Source organism: Narcine bancroftii, chromosome 2 (genome assembly GCF_036971445.1).
Source record: "Narcine bancroftii isolate sNarBan1 chromosome 2, sNarBan1.hap1, whole genome shotgun sequence".
NCBI classification, from domain to species: Eukaryota; Metazoa; Chordata; class Chondrichthyes; order Torpediniformes; family Narcinidae; genus Narcine; species Narcine bancroftii.
In genome coordinates, this window is record NC_091470.1 from 210,416,487 (window position 1) to 210,433,408 (window position 16,922).

Below are 16,922 nucleotides of genomic sequence, written 5' to 3' on the forward strand. Positions count from 1 at the left end.
AGGGCGCGGAGGGGGAGGGCGCGGAGGGGGAGGGCGCGGAGGGGGAGGGCGCGGAGGGGGAGGGCGCGGAGGGGGAGGGCGCGGAGGGGGAGGGCGCGGAGGGGGAGGGCGCGGAGGGGGAGGGCGCGGAGGGGGAGGGCGCGGAGGGGGAGGGCGCGGAGGGGGAGGGCGCGGAGGGGGAGGGCGCGGAGGGGGAGGGCGCGGAGGGGGAGGGCGCGGAGGGGGAGGGCGCGGAGGGGGAGGGCGCGGAGGGGGAGGGCGCGGAGGGGGAGGGCGCGGAGGGGGAGGGCGCGGAGGGGGAGGGCGCGGAGGGGGAGGGCGCGGAGGGGGAGGGCGCGGAGGGGGAGGGCGCGGAGGGGGAGGGCGCGGAGGGGGAGGGCGCGGAGGGGGAGGGCGCGGAGGGGGAGGGCGCGGAGGGGGAGGGCGCGGAGGGGGAGGGCGCGGAGGGGGAGGGCGCGGAGGGGGAGGGCGCGGAGGGGGAGGGCGCGGAGGGGGAGGGCGCGGAGGGGGAGGGCGCGGAGGGGGAGGGCGCGGAGGGGGAGGGCGCGGAGGGGGAGGGCGCGGAGGGGGAGGGCGCGGAGGGGGAGGGCGCGGAGGGGGAGGGCGCGGAGGGGGAGGGCGCGGAGGGGGAGGGCGCGGAGGGGGAGGGCGCGGAGGGGGAGGGCGCGGAGGGGGAGGGCGCGGAGGGGGAGGGCGCGGAGGGGGAGGGCGCGGAGGGGGAGGGCGCGGAGGGGGAGGGCGCGGAGGGGGAGGGCGCGGAGGGGGAGGGCGCGGAGGGGGAGGGCGCGGAGGGGGAGGGCGCGGAGGGGGAGGGCGCGGAGGGGGAGGGCGCGGAGGGGGAGGGCGCGGAGGGGGAGGGCGCGGAGGGGGAGGGCGCGGAGGGGGAGGGCGCGGAGGGGGAGGGCGCGGAGGGGGAGGGCGCGGAGGGGGAGGGCGCGGAGGGGGAGGGCGCGGAGGGGGAGGGCGCGGAGGGGGAGGGCGCGGAGGGGGAGGGCGCGGAGGGGGAGGGCGCGGAGGGGGAGGGCGCGGAGGGGGAGGGCGCGGAGGGGGAGGGCGCGGAGGGGGAGGGCGCGGAGGGGGAGGGCGCGGAGGGGGAGGGCGCGGAGGGGGAGGGCGCGGAGGGGGAGGGCGCGGAGGGGGAGGGCGCGGAGGGGGAGGGCGCGGAGGGGGAGGGCGCGGAGGGGGAGGGCGCGGAGGGGGAGGGCGCGGAGGGGGAGGGCGCGGAGGGGGAGGGCGCGGAGGGGGAGGGCGCGGAGGGGGAGGGCGCGGAGGGGGAGGGCGCGGAGGGGGAGGGCGCGGAGGGGGAGGGCGCGGAGGGGGAGGGCGCGGAGGGGGAGGGCGCGGAGGGGGAGGGCGCGGAGGGGGAGGGCGCGGAGGGGGAGGGCGCGGAGGGGGAGGGCGCGGAGGGGGAGGGCGCGGAGGGGGAGGGCGCGGAGGGGGAGGGCGCGGAGGGGGAGGGCGCGGAGGGGGAGGGCGCGGAGGGGGAGGGCGCGGAGGGGGAGGGCGCGGAGGGGGAGGGCGCGGAGGGGGAGGGCGCGGAGGGGGAGGGCGCGGAGGGGGAGGGCGCGGAGGGGGAGGGCGCGGAGGGGGAGGGCGCGGAGGGGGAGGGCGCGGAGGGGGAGGGCGCGGAGGGGGAGGGCGCGGAGGGGGAGGGCGCGGAGGGGGAGGGCGCGGAGGGGGAGGGCGCGGAGGGGGAGGGCGCGGAGGGGGAGGGCGCGGAGGGGGAGGGCGCGGAGGGGGAGGGCGCGGAGGGGGAGGGCGCGGAGGGGGAGGGCGCGGAGGGGGAGGGCGCGGAGGGGGAGGGCGCGGAGGGGGAGGGCGCGGAGGGGGAGGGCGCGGAGGGGGAGGGCGCGGAGGGGGAGGGCGCGGAGGGGGAGGGCGCGGAGGGGGAGGGCGCGGAGGGGGAGGGCGCGGAGGGGGAGGGCGCGGAGGGGGAGGGCGCGGAGGGGGAGGGCGCGGAGGGGGAGGGCGCGGAGGGGGAGGGCGCGGAGGGGGAGGGCGCGGAGGGGGAGGGCGCGGAGGGGGAGGGCGCGGAGGGGGAGGGCGCGGAGGGGGAGGGCGCGGAGGGGGAGGGCGCGGAGGGGGAGGGCGCGGAGGGGGAGGGCGCGGAGGGGGAGGGCGCGGAGGGGGAGGGCGCGGAGGGGGAGGGCGCGGAGGGGGGAGGGCGCGGAGGGGGAGGGCGCGGAGGGGGAGGGCGCGGAGGGGGAGGGCGCGGAGGGGGAGGGCGCGGAGGGGGAGGGCGCGGAGGGGGAGGGCGCGGAGGGGGAGGGCGCGGAGGGGGAGGGCGCGGAGGGGGAGGGCGCGGAGGGGGAGGGCGCGGAGGGGGAGGGCGCGGAGGGGGAGGGCGCGGAGGGGGAGGGCGCGGAGGGGGAGGGCGCGGAGGGGGAGGGCGCGGAGGGGGAGGGCGCGGAGGGGGAGGGCGCGGAGGGGGAGGGCGCGGAGGGGGAGGGCGCGGAGGGGGAGGGCGCGGAGGGGGAGGGCGCGGAGGGGGAGGGCGCGGAGGGGGAGGGCGCGGAGGGGGAGGGCGCGGAGGGGGAGGGCGCGGAGGGGGAGGGCGCGGAGGGGGAGGGCGCGGAGGGGGAGGGCGCGGAGGGGGAGGGCGCGGAGGGGGAGGGCGCGGAGGGGGAGGGCGCGGAGGGGGAGGGCGCGGAGGGGGAGGGCGCGGAGGGGGAGGGCGCGGAGGGGGAGGGCGCGGAGGGGGAGGGCGCGGAGGGGGAGGGCGCGGAGGGGGAGGGCGCGGAGGGGGAGGGCGCGGAGGGGGAGGGCGCGGAGGGGGAGGGCGCGGAGGGGGAGGGCGCGGAGGGGGAGGGCGCGGAGGGGGAGGGCGCGGAGGGGGAGGGCGCGGAGGGGGAGGGCGCGGAGGGGGAGGGCGCGGAGGGGGAGGGCGCGGAGGGGGAGGGCGCGGAGGGGGAGGGCGCGGAGGGGGAGGGCGCGGAGGGGGAGGGCGCGGAGGGGGAGGGCGCGGAGGGGGAGGGCGCGGAGGGGGAGGGCGCGGAGGGGGAGGGCGCGGAGGGGGAGGGCGCGGAGGGGGAGGGCGCGGAGGGGGAGGGCGCGGAGGGGGAGGGCGCGGAGGGGGAGGGCGCGGAGGGGGAGGGCGCGGAGGGGGAGGGCGCGGAGGGGGAGGGCGCGGAGGGGGAGGGCGCGGAGGGGGAGGGCGCGGAGGGGGAGGGCGCGGAGGGGGAGGGCGCGGAGGGGGAGGGCGCGGAGGGGGAGGGCGCGGAGGGGGAGGGCGCGGAGGGGGAGGGCGCGGAGGGGGAGGGCGCGGAGGGGGAGGGCGCGGAGGGGGAGGGCGCGGAGGGGGAGGGCGCGGAGGGGGAGGGCGCGGAGGGGGAGGGCGCGGAGGGGGAGGGCGCGGAGGGGGAGGGCGCGGAGGGGGAGGGCGCGGAGGGGGAGGGCGCGGAGGGGGAGGGCGCGGAGGGGGAGGGCGCGGAGGGGGAGGGCGCGGAGGGGGAGGGCGCGGAGGGGGAGGGCGCGGAGGGGGAGGGCGCGGAGGGGGAGGGCGCGGAGGGGGAGGGCGCGGAGGGGGAGGGCGCGGAGGGGGAGGGCGCGGAGGGGGAGGGCGCGGAGGGGGAGGGCGCGGAGGGGGAGGGCGCGGAGGGGGAGGGCGCGGAGGGGGAGGGCGCGGAGGGGGAGGGCGCGGAGGGGGAGGGCGCGGAGGGGGAGGGCGCGGAGGGGGAGGGCGCGGAGGGGGAGGGCGCGGAGGGGGAGGGCGCGGAGGGGGAGGGCGCGGAGGGGGAGGGCGCGGAGGGGGAGGGCGCGGAGGGGGAGGGCGCGGAGGGGGAGGGCGCGGAGGGGGAGGGCGCGGAGGGGGAGGGCGCGGAGGGGGAGGGCGCGGAGGGGGAGGGCGCGGAGGGGGAGGGCGCGGAGGGGGAGGGCGCGGAGGGGGAGGGCGCGGAGGGGGAGGGCGCGGAGGGGGAGGGCGCGGAGGGGGAGGGCGCGGAGGGGGAGGGCGCGGAGGGGGAGGGCGCGGAGGGGGAGGGCGCGGAGGGGGAGGGCGCGGAGGGGGAGGGCGCGGAGGGGGAGGGCGCGGAGGGGGAGGGCGCGGAGGGGGAGGGCGCGGAGGGGGAGGGCGCGGAGGGGGAGGGCGCGGAGGGGGAGGGCGCGGAGGGGGAGGGCGCGGAGGGGGAGGGCGCGGAGGGGGAGGGCGCGGAGGGGGAGGGCGCGGAGGGGGAGGGCGCGGAGGGGGAGGGCGCGGAGGGGGAGGGCGCGGAGGGGGAGGGCGCGGAGGGGGAGGACGCGGAGGGGGAGGACGCGGAGGGGGAGGACGCGGAGGGGGAGGACGCGGAGGGGGAGGACGCGGAGGGGGAGGACGCGGAGGGGGAGGACGCGGAGGGGGAGGACGCGGAGGGGGAGGACGCGGAGGGGGAGGACGCGGAGGGGGAGGACGCGGAGGGGGAGGACGCGGAGGGGGAGGACGCGGAGGGGGAGGACGCGGAGGGGGAGGACGCGGAGGGGGAGGACGCGGAGGGGGAGGACGCGGAGGGGGAGGACGCGGAGGGGGAGGACGCGGAGGGGGAGGACGCGGAGGGGGAGGACGCGGAGGGGGAGGACGCGGAGGGGGAGGACGCGGAGGGGGAGGACGTTGACCTGTCCTCGGGCCTGCACAAAGGAGCATTTAGGTGGAGTGCAGTGTGCGCAGTACTGGCTCCACCCTTTACACCCATGGTTCGTGTGCCGTGGCCAAGCTGGCTGGGACGTGGCAGCGAGGTCCTTGGGTCGTAGGTTTAATATCGGTGTGGCCTTCTCCTATGCAGGTTTCTTACCCGGGCTGGAGGGGTCTGCCTCCCCTCTTAGGTCGGTCCATACTGCCCGGACCAGGGCCGAGGCCGCCGCTGCTCTCCCTGTGCCCGGAATGGGGCCGCCGCCTCCAACTCTCTGCCCGGACCGGGGCCTCCACCTGCCTCACTTAACCGAGGCCGGGGCCGCCGCCTCCCCCTTGCTCCTGCCCAGATCGGGGCCCCCGTCGCCTACCCTTTGCCCGGACCGGGGCCTGGGCCGCCTCTGCTCTCCCTGTGCCCGGACCGGGGCCGCCGCCCCCAACTTTCTGCCCAGTCCGGGGCCTCCGCCTGCTTCACTCGACAACAATTAAAGTCACAATGCAGTAATTTTATCACAAGCCTGATTCAAATTAAGAATCCACCATATTTTTTTCATCAACAACATTTGGAGCATAAACATTCATTGAAGCCCAAGACTCAGAAAAAAAATGTACAATTAACAATCAAAAGTTTGCATCTGCTTAAAAAAATTTCCAAATTAAAAGGTAATTTCTTATTAATCAAAATAGCATCCCCTCTTGCTTTAGAATTAAAAGAAGATGATATACCTGCCCAACCCAATCTCTTCAATTTCTGATGCTCTTTATCAGTACAAATTAGTTTCCTGCAAAAAGGCTACGTCAACCTTCAACTTTAAGTTATGCCAATACCTTCTTTCTTTTATTAGTGTTGTTTAGCCTGTTAACATTAAACGTAACAAAATTTAAATTAGCCATACACGAAAAAAATTAAATTGCTCCTCCAAGAGAAATAGAAAGAAGAGTGGAATGATCTTCCAAATGAGATAGTTGCAGCAGGGTCCCTTCTGTCATTTAAGAGAAGGTTGGATGTGTTTCTGGAGGTGAGGGTGTTGGAGGGATATGGGTGGAGAGTAGGACCATTGAGCTAGTGGAATTGTTCTGGTGAACTGGTACGGACTTGCAGGCCTGACATGGCCTGTTTACGAGCTGTAGACGGTTATAATAATTTTTTTTTAAAAATACCCAACTGTGTTACCTCTCTCAATCATGCAGGAGTGACAAATGCCACAAAGTGACCGATGACTTCGAAAGGATCCGCAGTTGGACCAGCCCCTCTTTCTCCCCCCCACCCCCACAGAACAATCAAATTACAATACATATATTCATCTCAAGTATGAACTCTTCTTCCAAGTCACGATTCACTTGGTCATCATCAGTACCAACATCAATCAACTGGTGAGATTCCATCTCTGATTTACTATTCCTCCCCTTGGAAGCAACAAGCTGCTGGGAATATTTATTTGAATTCTAACTCTGCTCATTATCAGGTAAAGAATTAGCAAAATCCAAAGCCTCTCTGCATCATCCAAAAAAAATTGAGACTGATAGTCCCGGTAAAAATTTTTTAAAGGTTGCAAGACCTAAATAAACAAATTTATAACCTTTTCTCCAAAGAAAAGCTTTAGTTGAATTAAATTCTTTACTATGTTTAATCACTGTTTGACTCAAATCTGCATACAAAAGACCCTGTTATTTTTTTTAAACAGGCAAAGGCCCCTGATTATTTCTCACATTTTGCACCACAAATCTCAAAATCAATTCTCTGTCCTGAGAACACAAACAGCTTATCAAAATACACCATGGTGGTTGTCCAGAAAATGGCTTCCTCCTTAAATGCTCTATAAGCTCTATCCAGTTTCAGTCCATTTGGGAAATATGTTGATCCCAAGACCTCCAGAATCCATTTTTGAAAAAAAAACTGAACTTGTTCCAGTCCCTCAAAATCCTCCAGAAAACCGACGTGCATAGGTCCTGCATAGGACCATTGTTCCTCCGACTCTGGTTCTCCAAGGCATCAATCTTCTTCAACAAATCAGTCTTTTGTATTTCCCAACCAGTAAACATATCTTCTATCTGTTCCATCTTCTCTTTACAGAAATCAGCATCATCTTTACAGTTAATAAACTCTTCTTCAATCTTTTTTAAATTCATCTTGCACTTTATCCACAGCTTTCAGACATTTAGTCACATACATTTTAATTGTACTTTCATCTCCACAAGTTGCTCCATCAAAATAGAAAAACCTTGGCTTATTTGTAAAGTCAGATCAGCAATGAATGGTGAACCTAACTGGGGAGATCCAGATTCAAACTTGGCAGCCTGGCTCACCCTAGGCCTATCCTGAAATACTGCAGTCTCTTCCTCCATTAAAAATTGCTCCTCATCCTCCAATTCAACGATGTTCTCTTCCTCCTCTGTTGGGAAATCAACTGACGCTGTCTCCCCCACGCCCCCACCCCCATTGGCCTGGGCCTTTTCAAGCGTTGTGCACATATGCAGTTGATCATCTTGACCAGAAATCGATTGGCGCTGTTCACCGGAACCATCTTGCACATCGGGACGCAGAGTCAGCACTGGTGTTGAAAAGGTCCTGCCAATGGACTGCCGCTGAGGTCGGGGCTACGAGGAAATAGAGACTGCAGGCTTCAATATTAAGGTAGGCAGAGTTTCTTCCGACAATCCTATCGATTTAGTAGTCGTTTTCTTAGTTGCTTGAGCTTTTGTTTTTCTCATTGTTGATAGTCTGTTACTTCAGCTATATTACCTATTATTTTTTTTAATTAAAAAGAGTAATTTAAGAACTTTAATATGGTTTTTTTTTTAAAGTTCTACCAGGAGGGGGTGTTTTCCATGTCTTCTTCCTATGCCATCACGCCATGCACCCCTGGATGAGGTGATCTTTGAAGGCAATATTCACAGTATGATGCAGAAAAGTGAACCAACATCAAAAACTTGCAAAACAGAGGGAGACAGTAACATTGACTGCAAGAGGCCAACTTATTGGACATATTTGAAGCAGAGGTTGATTGATTATTGATTGGTAAGGGTGTCTAATGTTGTAGGAGTAGGAAGGAGATTGGGGTTGAAAGAGAAAATGCATCATCCATAATTTGAATGGTGCAACAGATTCAATGGGCTGAATGGCCTAATTCTGTTCCAAAGTCTATGGTCTAATACTTGGATCAGTGGTGTACATTGGGCAGATGTTTTGAACCATATATCAACATCAGACTGGAACACATTGGCAGTTATCGTGAAGGAACTCAAGAGTTTCGATAACTTTGCAGAGGGAGGAGGACTGGAGAGAGAACAGCAAGTTCCAGTGGAGATCAGGGGACAACTTGAACATGGAGCTGAGATATGTGCAAAGTCAATGGGTTTGAAGTAAAGAAGAGGAAGTCATCAGCAATGTTGAGTGATGAACATTGAGGGAGAGGATGTGTTATAGGTTCTGCAATTTCAAAGGGCAATTAATTGCCAGCCCCAGAAGGAATTAGCTCAAGTTTTGACACTAATTCTCATTGTTAAGAGACAAAGGACTGGAAGGATCGTTCAACAGGGAGGTGGAGCAGAATAGAATAGGTGACTGAATCCCGAACCATCTGGCATTGGTCGTGGGGAACCTGCCGCAAAAATCTGGGCGGCAGAATTAGCACTGATTCATCACAGACAGGTGGCAGGAGGGGGCGAATGTCTTAAATGTTTTCAATGAATTAACAAGAACTGCTGGTGAGGGCAGAGTAGTTGCTGTAGTTACCACAGTTTAAAACAATGTCTGGATGAACCCTTCAACAGCCTCATATACTGGCGCTCCCAACACTCGCCCAGGTCGCCTCCCCGCCAGAGCTCCCAACTATGGACCATGGCTGCCCACCTACTGGAGCTCCTGAAGCCCCAGCCTCCCACCCATCTAAGCTCCTGATGCTGCAGTACCCATCAATCCAAACTCCCAACCATGGAACCTCACCTTGACTGCCCACCCATCCGAATTCCCAATGATGCGACTGCGGACTTACCACATGGTCCTGGCCAACCAAGCTCTCGATGCCTTGAATAACGCAGGTACTTACTGAGGTCAAGAGTCTGACAAGTGTAAAAGCCAAACCCTTCTTTTTGCCCCCCCCCCCAAAAAGTGGTCCAAAAAATTTGAGGATTGCACAAGTATTTACAGTACTCACTCTGAAGTGGAATTAAACGACATTCTCTTTTGGCAGCACTGCCAGTGTTAGGCCGAATGGCCTTGTTCAGTGTCTCAAAGTATTCTCAGTGTGTATTCAGCAGGCAAAACTAACGTTGAATAACTGCCAGTGAGGGGGGCAGAAAATTTAGAGGGTAAACCAATGGGAGTGAGATTGCTTTGTGAGCCAGCATCCATATGATGGATTGAATGGCCTCCTTAAGTACAATGATGACAAAGATGACAGAAGATGGAAAGACCAGAAACACATGTCAGGGTCATTGGTTAGTGTCAGACAGATGGTGTTAGGATTGGAGAACTGATGTAATGGTAAGCAACCTCCGACCACAGTCAATAATACCCAATCCAATTTTATATCAGACAGACATTAAACTTCAATTTTAGATGAAAATACAGTAAAATCCACATTATCCACAATTCAAGCAATCGCACCCTCAAGCAACCCACAAAAAAAAAACCATGGAAAATAAATAGTTAAAAAGACGTTAGTTTAAAATTGATGCCTCAAATGGTCAGTTCACCAATCATGCAACACACAATCTCAAGCAAACAGAAAATTCACTTATCTGGCATCTACCATTTCCCATAAGTACAAGGGGTTTTACTGTATATTCATTGAACTCAGAACAATGTTTAACAAACCTGCAGGTTGTTGTTTGACCGTTCTGCTCTGCATCTTTTAGTCTTCAAATTACACTGAGAGAAACAGTCAAAAAAGTTGCAGTCTTCATCGTTTGTACAATTTTGTTCAAGGATGTCACGCATTTTCGGTTCAAAGAAAGCCATGTCTACATCTATCGCTACAACCTAAAGCAGAAAGAGAGAAATGAATGAATGTCTCCAAAGTCAACAGCATCTCACTGATGGTTCCCACTAGAGTCGCATTAATAACAGTCAAAAAGTCTTTCAGCACATTGGCCTTCATCAGTCAGAGCATAGAGTACAGAATTAGGGAGCTCATGTTGCAGTTGTACAAGATGTTGGTGAGGTTCCATTTGGAGTATTTTATTCAGTTTTGGTCACCGTCCTGCAGGAAAGATGTTGTTAAGGGCATCACAGTTTGCATAATATCTTTACAATTCCAGCGCTGTAAGGAGTTTGTACGTTCTCCACGTGTCTGTATGGGTTTTCCCCGTGGACTCAGTTTCCTCCACCATTTCGGACGGCAGCCGGGCGGGCCTCAGCCGGGCGGGCCTCAGCCGGGCGGGCCTCAGCCGGGCGGGCCTCAGCCGGGCGGGCCTCAGCCGGGCGGGCCTCAGCCGGGCGGGCCTCAGCCGGGCGGGCCTCAGCCGGGCGGGCCTCAGCCGGGCGGGCCTCAGCCGGGCGGGCCTCAGCCGGGCGGGCCTCAGCCGGGCGGGCCTCAGCCGGGCGGGCCTCAGCCGGGCGGGCCTCAGCCGGGCGGGCCTCAGCCGGGCGGGCCTCAGCCGGGCGGGCCTCAGCCGGGCGGGCCTCAGCCGGGCGGGCCTCAGCCGGGCGGGCCTCAGCCGGGCGGGCCTCAGCCGGGCGGGCCTCAGCCGGGCGGGCCTCAGCCGGGCGGGCCTCAGCCGGGCGGGCCTCAGCCGGGCGGGCCTCAGCCGGGCGGGCCTCAGCCGGGCGGGCCTCAGCCGGGCGGGCCTCAGCCGGGCGGGCCTCAGCCGGGCGGGCCTCAGCCGGGCGGGCCTCAGCCGGGCGGGCCTCAGCCGGGCGGGCCTCAGCCGGGCGGGCCTCAGCCGGGCGGGCCTCAGCCGGGCGGGCCTCAGCCGGGCGGGCCTCAGCCGGGCGGGCCTCAGCCGGGCGGGCCTCAGCCGGGCGGGCCTCAGCCGGGCGGGCCTCAGCCGGGCGGGCCTCAGCCGGGCGGGCCTCAGCCGGGCGGGCCTCAGCCGGGCGGGCCTCAGCCGGGCGGGCCTCAGCCGGGCGGGCCTCAGCCGGGCGGGCCTCAGCCGGGCGGGCCTCAGCCGGGCGGGCCTCAGCGGGGCGGGCCTCAGCGGGGCGGGCCTCAGCGGGGCGGGCCTCAGCGGGGCGGGCCTCAGCGGGGCGGGCCTCAGCGGGGCGGGCCTCAGCGGGGCGGGCCTCAGCGGGGCGGGCCTCAGCGGGGCGGGCCTCAGCGGGGCGGGCCTCAGCGGGGCGGGCCTCAGCGGGGCGGGCCTCAGCGGGGCGGGCCTCAGCGGGGCGGGCCTCAGCGGGGCGGGCCTCAGCGGGGCGGGCCTCAGCGGGGCGGGCCTCAGCGGGGCGGGCCTCAGCGGGGCGGGCCTCAGCGGGGCGGGCCTCAGCGGGGCGGGCCTCAGCGGGGCGGGCCTCAGCGGGGCGGGCCTCAGCGGGGCGGGCCTCAGCGGGGCGGGCCTCAGCGGGGCGGGCCTCAGCGGGGCGGGCCTCAGCGGGGCGGGCCTCAGCGGGGCGGGCCTCAGCGGGGCGGGCCTCAGCGGGGCGGGCCTCAGCGGGGCGGGCCTCAGCGGGGCGGGCCTCAGCGGGGCGGGCCTCAGCGGGGCGGGCCTCAGCGGGGCGGACCTCAGCGGGGCGGACCTCAGCGGGGCGGACCTCAGCGGGGCGGACCTCAGCGGGGCGGACCTCAGCGGGGCGGACCTCAGCGGGGCGGACCTCAGCGGGGCGGACCTCAGCGGGGCGGACCTCAGCGGGGCGGACCTCAGCGGGGCGGACCTCAGCGGGGCGGACCTCAGCGGGGCGGACCTCAGCGGGGCGGACCTCAGCGGGGCGGACCTCAGCGGGGCGGACCTCAGCGGGGCGGACCTCAGCGGGGCGGACCTCAGCGGGGCGGACCTCAGCGGGGCGGACCTCAGCGGGGCGGACCTCAGCGGGGCGGACCTCAGCGGGGCGGACCTCAGCGGGGCGGACCTCAGCGGGGCGGACCTCAGCGGGGCGGACCTCAGCGGGGCGGACCTCAGCGGGGCGGACCTCAGCGGGGCGGACCTCAGCGGGGCGGACCTCAGCGGGGCGGACCTCAGCGGGGCGGACCTCAGCGGGGCGGACCTCAGCGGGGCGGACCTCAGCGGGGCGGACCTCAGCGGGGCGGACCTCAGCGGGGCGGACCTCAGCGGGGCGGACCTCAGCGGGGCGGACCTCAGCGGGGCGGACCTCAGCGGGGCGGACCTCAGCGGGGCGGACCTCAGCGGGGCGGACCTCAGCGGGGCGGACCTCAGCGGGGCGGATCTCAGCGGGGCGGACCTCAGCGGGGCGGACCTCAGCGGGGCGGACCTCAGCGGGGCGGACCTCAGCGGGGCGGACCTCAGCGGGGCGGACCTCAGCGGGGCGGACCTCAGCGGGGCGGACCTCAGCGGGGCGGACCTCAGCGGGGCGGACCTCAGCGGGGCGGACCTCAGCGGGGCGGACCTCAGCGGGGCGGACCTCAGCGGGGCGGACCTCAGCGGGGCGGACCTCAGCGGGGCGGACCTCAGCGGGGCGGACCTCAGCGGGGCGGACCTCAGCGGGGCGGACCTCAGCGGGGCGGACCTCAGCGGGGCGGACCTCAGCGGGGCGGACCTCAGCGGGGCGGACCTCAGCGGGGCGGACCTCAGGGCCAAAATGGCCTGTTACTGTGCTGTATGTCTAAATTTATATTTAAAAAATTAATTTAAATTTAAAAATTCAAAATTTAAGCTGGAGAGGGGGAGAGAAGATTTACAAGGATGTTGCCAGGACACAGTGGGCCTGAGCTATCGGGAGAGATTGAGCCAAAAGACACATACCACCACATTCAGGAACAGTCGCTTCCTTCCCCTCCACCCTTAGATTCCTAAACATCAAACTCATGGTGATTCATTTCAGGACTTGTTCTTTGTTCATTATTTATTACTGAATATTTATTTTCTGTACTTGCAGAGTTTGCTTGCACTCACTTTTGCATGCACATCTTTTCAAGATTGAAGTTTTGCAATACTGATAAGTAGAAAATCTACGTGGACCACAGGAAAAAGGATTGTATGCAATGTTGTGCATGTACTCTGACAACAAATCTGAACTTTAAACTTTGAGCAACCTAGGGGTTTATTCCTGAAGCTCAGGAGGATGAAGGTATATCTCAGAGGTGTACAAAATCAGGAGGGGAATAGATCAGGTGAATTGAGCAGAGTAGGGGGATTAATAACAGAAGACAGGATTAAGGTGGGGGGGGGGGGAAAGAGGGGGGAGATTTAAGAGGAACCAGAGAGGTAACTTTGTTATTCTGTTGGTGATTCCTAACCCACAAAGACATAGGGAGAATGTACAAATTCCTTACAGACAGCGTGGGATCCATACCCCAATCCTCAAGGCAGGCACTGTAAAGGCATTGCACTAACCAGTACACCAATCATGCGGCCACAATTCTCAGTCTGACTGACTAATTTGCCTATTTGTTTTCAGAGATGGATACTTTGAGGCAGACATTACCTGTGATCTTAAACCTTCGTTTCAAGACCATCCCTTTATAACCATATAACCATTTACAGCACAGAAACAGGCCAATTTGGACCTATTAGTCCATACCGAACATCTTCTCGTACCTAGTCCCACTGACCCATAACCCTCCACACTTCTCCCATCCAGATTCCTATCCAACCTTTCTTTGAATATTAACATCGATTGCTTCTGCCACCTCTGCCGCGAAGAAATTCCCCCTCATGTTTCCCCTAAACTTTTCCTCTACTACTCTCAATCCACACCCTCTGATCTGAAAAGGCCTATCCACATTGACTATCTGTCCCCCTTATAATACCTCTATCAAATCACCCCACAACCTTCTACGCTCCAGGGAATAAAGTCCCAGCCTTTATTCAAATCAACCTTTCCCTGTAACTCAAACCCCAGCCACATTTTCGTAAACCTTCTCTGCATTTCTCCATTCTGCTTATATTCTTCCTGTAATTTGGTGACCAAAACTACACACAATATTCCAAATTTGGCCTCACCAATTACTTATACAATTTCAACATAACATCCTAACTCTTGTGTTCTGTACTCTTATGAAAACTCACATACTAAATGCCTTCTTCACCAGCCTATCCACATGTGATCCAACTTTCAAGGAATTATGTACCATGACTCCTAAATCCCTTTGTCCAATGCATTCCTTAATTGTCCACTGTTTAACATGCATGACCTATTTTGATTAGTCTTACCAAAATGTAGCACCTCACATTTATCAGTATTAAACTCCATATGCCATCTTTCAGCCCACTCTTCTAACTGCCCTATATCAACTTGCAAGCTTTGATAATCTTCCTCACTGTCCATAACACTGCCAAACTTCGTATCATCTGCAAATTTACTAATCCAATTTGCCTTCCTATGATCTAGATTGCTAATATATACGGCAAACAGTAGTGGACCCAGTAATGATCCCCGAATCACTCCACTCATCACCGGCCTCCATCTCAACAAAGAATTTTACACCACCACTCTCTGGCATCTCCCATCCAACTGTCATTGAATCCATTTCACTACTTCATCATTAATACCTAATGCTTCCACGTTCCTTACTAACCTCTTATGGGGAACCTTATCAAAAGTCCAAATAGACAACATCCATCACCTTCCCCTCACTCTTTTTAGTAACCTCCTTGAAAATCTCAGTAAGATTTGTTAGACAAATCCCTATCTTTCCAAATAGTTATGTATACCATCTCTAAGAACACTTTCCATTAATTTACCCACCACCGACATCAGACTTACAGGCCTATAATTCCCGGTTTATTTTTGGATAATTTTTTGAACAGCGCAACAAAATGAGCTCCTCCTCCAATCTTCCGGCACCTCCCCAGTGGCCAGTGACATTTTAAATATTTCTGTCAACGTCCCCACTATTTGTTCACTAACCTCTCTCAGGGTCCTAGGGAATATTTTGTCAGGACCTGGAGATTTATCCACCCTGATCACTTTCAATATAGCCAATACTACCTCCTCATTAATTCTTATATTATCCATGCGCTCCCTCCACCATCTGGCTCAATATTCTTTTCTTTAGTGAATATTGAAGAAAAAATATCATTTAACATTTCTCCCATCTCCTCTGACTTCTCATGGAGCCTACCCACCCCCATCCTCAAGGGGCCCAATTTTATCCCTCATTATTCTTTTATTTTTAATGTACCTTTAGAAACCCTTTGGATTTATTTTTACTTTTCCTGCCAAAGCAGCTTCATGTCTCCTTTCAGCCTTTCTAATTTCTTTCTTAAGGTTTTTTTTTTTAAATACACACTCCTCATTCCTGAAGCAGTTCATCCCTTCCCTGCTGTTTATACCTGTTGAACAGATCCCTCTTCCTCCAAACCAAGGTTCCAATATCTTTTGAAAACCAAGGCTCCCTACAGTTTCTAACCTTTTCTTTAATCCTCATGGGGACAGACCAACTCTGCACTCTCAGAACTTCTCCTTTGAATATCCTCCATTTATCTGCTACATTCTTCCCTGAAAATATCTCATCCCAATTCACACCCTCATCCCCTCGAATCTGCTTTCTTCCAGTCAAGAATCTCAGCCTTTGTCCCATCTCTATTCTTTTCCATTACTAGCCCAAAACTAATAGTATTGTGATCACTGGACCCAAAGTGTTTCCCAACACAAACTTCTGTCATCTGACCTATCTGGTTCACTAATAGGTTATTCAATACAGCCCCCTCTCAAGTCAGTTCTTCTACGTATTGATTAAGAAAACTTTCCTGAATGCAATTAAACTCTACCCCATCCAGCCCACTTACTGTATGGGCATCCTGGTTAATGTTTGGAAAGTTAAAATATCCCATAACTATCACCTTGTGTTTATTACACATATATACAATCTCCTTACAAATGCTCATCTAATTCCCTCAGCCCATTTGGTGGTCTATAATACACTCCCATTAATGCCTCTGCCATTCCTCAATTCTACCCAAATAGCCTCGCTGGACAATCCCACCAAACCATCCTGCCACAGCACTGCTGTAATGTTCTCTCTAATAAGCAATGCAACTCCTCCATCTTTGATCTCTCCCTCCCACCCCTCCACACCACCCCCACCATTCTATCTTGCCTAAAACAACAAAATCTTGGAAAATTTAACTGCCAAACATGCCCTTCCTGCAACCAAGTTTCACTGATGGCCACAATATCATATTTCCATGTGGCCATCCATGCCTTAAACTCATCCCCCTTATTTACTATGCTCTTGGCATTAAAATATATATGCATTTGAGAGCCTGTCCTCCACAAACTCATTTTGTTATCATCTACCTTTACCTCCTTCATTTATATTTTCATTCTGTTCCCTCCATTCCTTCCAGTCTAGGAGTTCTTCCTCCATACTCTCATTCTGATTCCCACCACCCCCCCCCCCTGCCAAACTAGTTTAAACCCTCTCCAACAGCTCTAGCAAATCTTCCTGCCAGGATATTGGCCCCCTCCAGTTCAAATGCAATCCGTCCCTTTTGTACAGGTCAGACTTGCCCCAGATGAGATCCCAATAATCCAGAAATCTAAACCCCTGCCCCTACCCCAGCTCCTGAGTCACACATTCATCCTCCACAACTTCCTATTTCTACCCTCACTATCACATGGCACAGGCAACAATCTCAAGATTGCCACTCTTGAGGTCCTGTTGTTAAACTTCCTCCCTAACTCCATCTAATCCCTTTTCAGGACCTCATCCCCACTTCTAACTCTGTCATTGGTCCCCACATGCACCACGAGTTCTGGCTGCTCAACCTCCCCCTCCAGAATGCTGTGATCTCAATCGGAGACATCCCTGACCCTGGCATCTGGGAGGCAACATACCAACCAGGGTCCCCAATCTCATACAGCAAACCTCCTATCTGCTCCCCTAACCGGTGAGTCCCCAACTACAAGAGCCCTACTCTTTCCCCCTTCCCTTCTGAGCCAAGGGTCCAGCCCCTGTGCCAGAGACCCAACCTCCATGACTTGTCCCCTGTAGATCATCCCCCACTCCCCAACAGTATCTAAAGCAGTTGTTGAGGGGAACTGAAAAGGGGTACTCAGCACTGCTTACCACCCTCCCCCTCCCCTTTCCCCATAGTCAACCAGTTCCCGGAATCCTGACTGCTGGGGGTGACTGCCTCCATAACTCCTATCCATCACTTCCTCTGCCTCCCTTATGATCCGCAGTTCATCCAGCTGAAACTCCAATTCCCTAACCCAATCTCCTAGAAGTTGTAACTGAATGCACCTTTTGCAGGTGTCATC

The 16,922-nt window shown here is 60.4% G+C and overlaps 1 protein-coding gene across 1 annotated transcript in view; it reads right to left on the reverse strand.

The window, feature by feature from the left end:
* The window catches only part of dipk1c (divergent protein kinase domain 1C), a 46,914-nt gene that overhangs the window by 15,428 nt on the left and 14,564 nt on the right, over positions 1-16,922 (reverse strand). Inside the window, exon 3 of the mRNA XM_069915383.1 lies at positions 9,420-9,584. Coding sequence (XP_069771484.1) covers positions 9,420-9,584 — 165 coding nt within the window. The remainder of the gene's footprint in view (positions 1-9,419; positions 9,585-16,922) is intronic.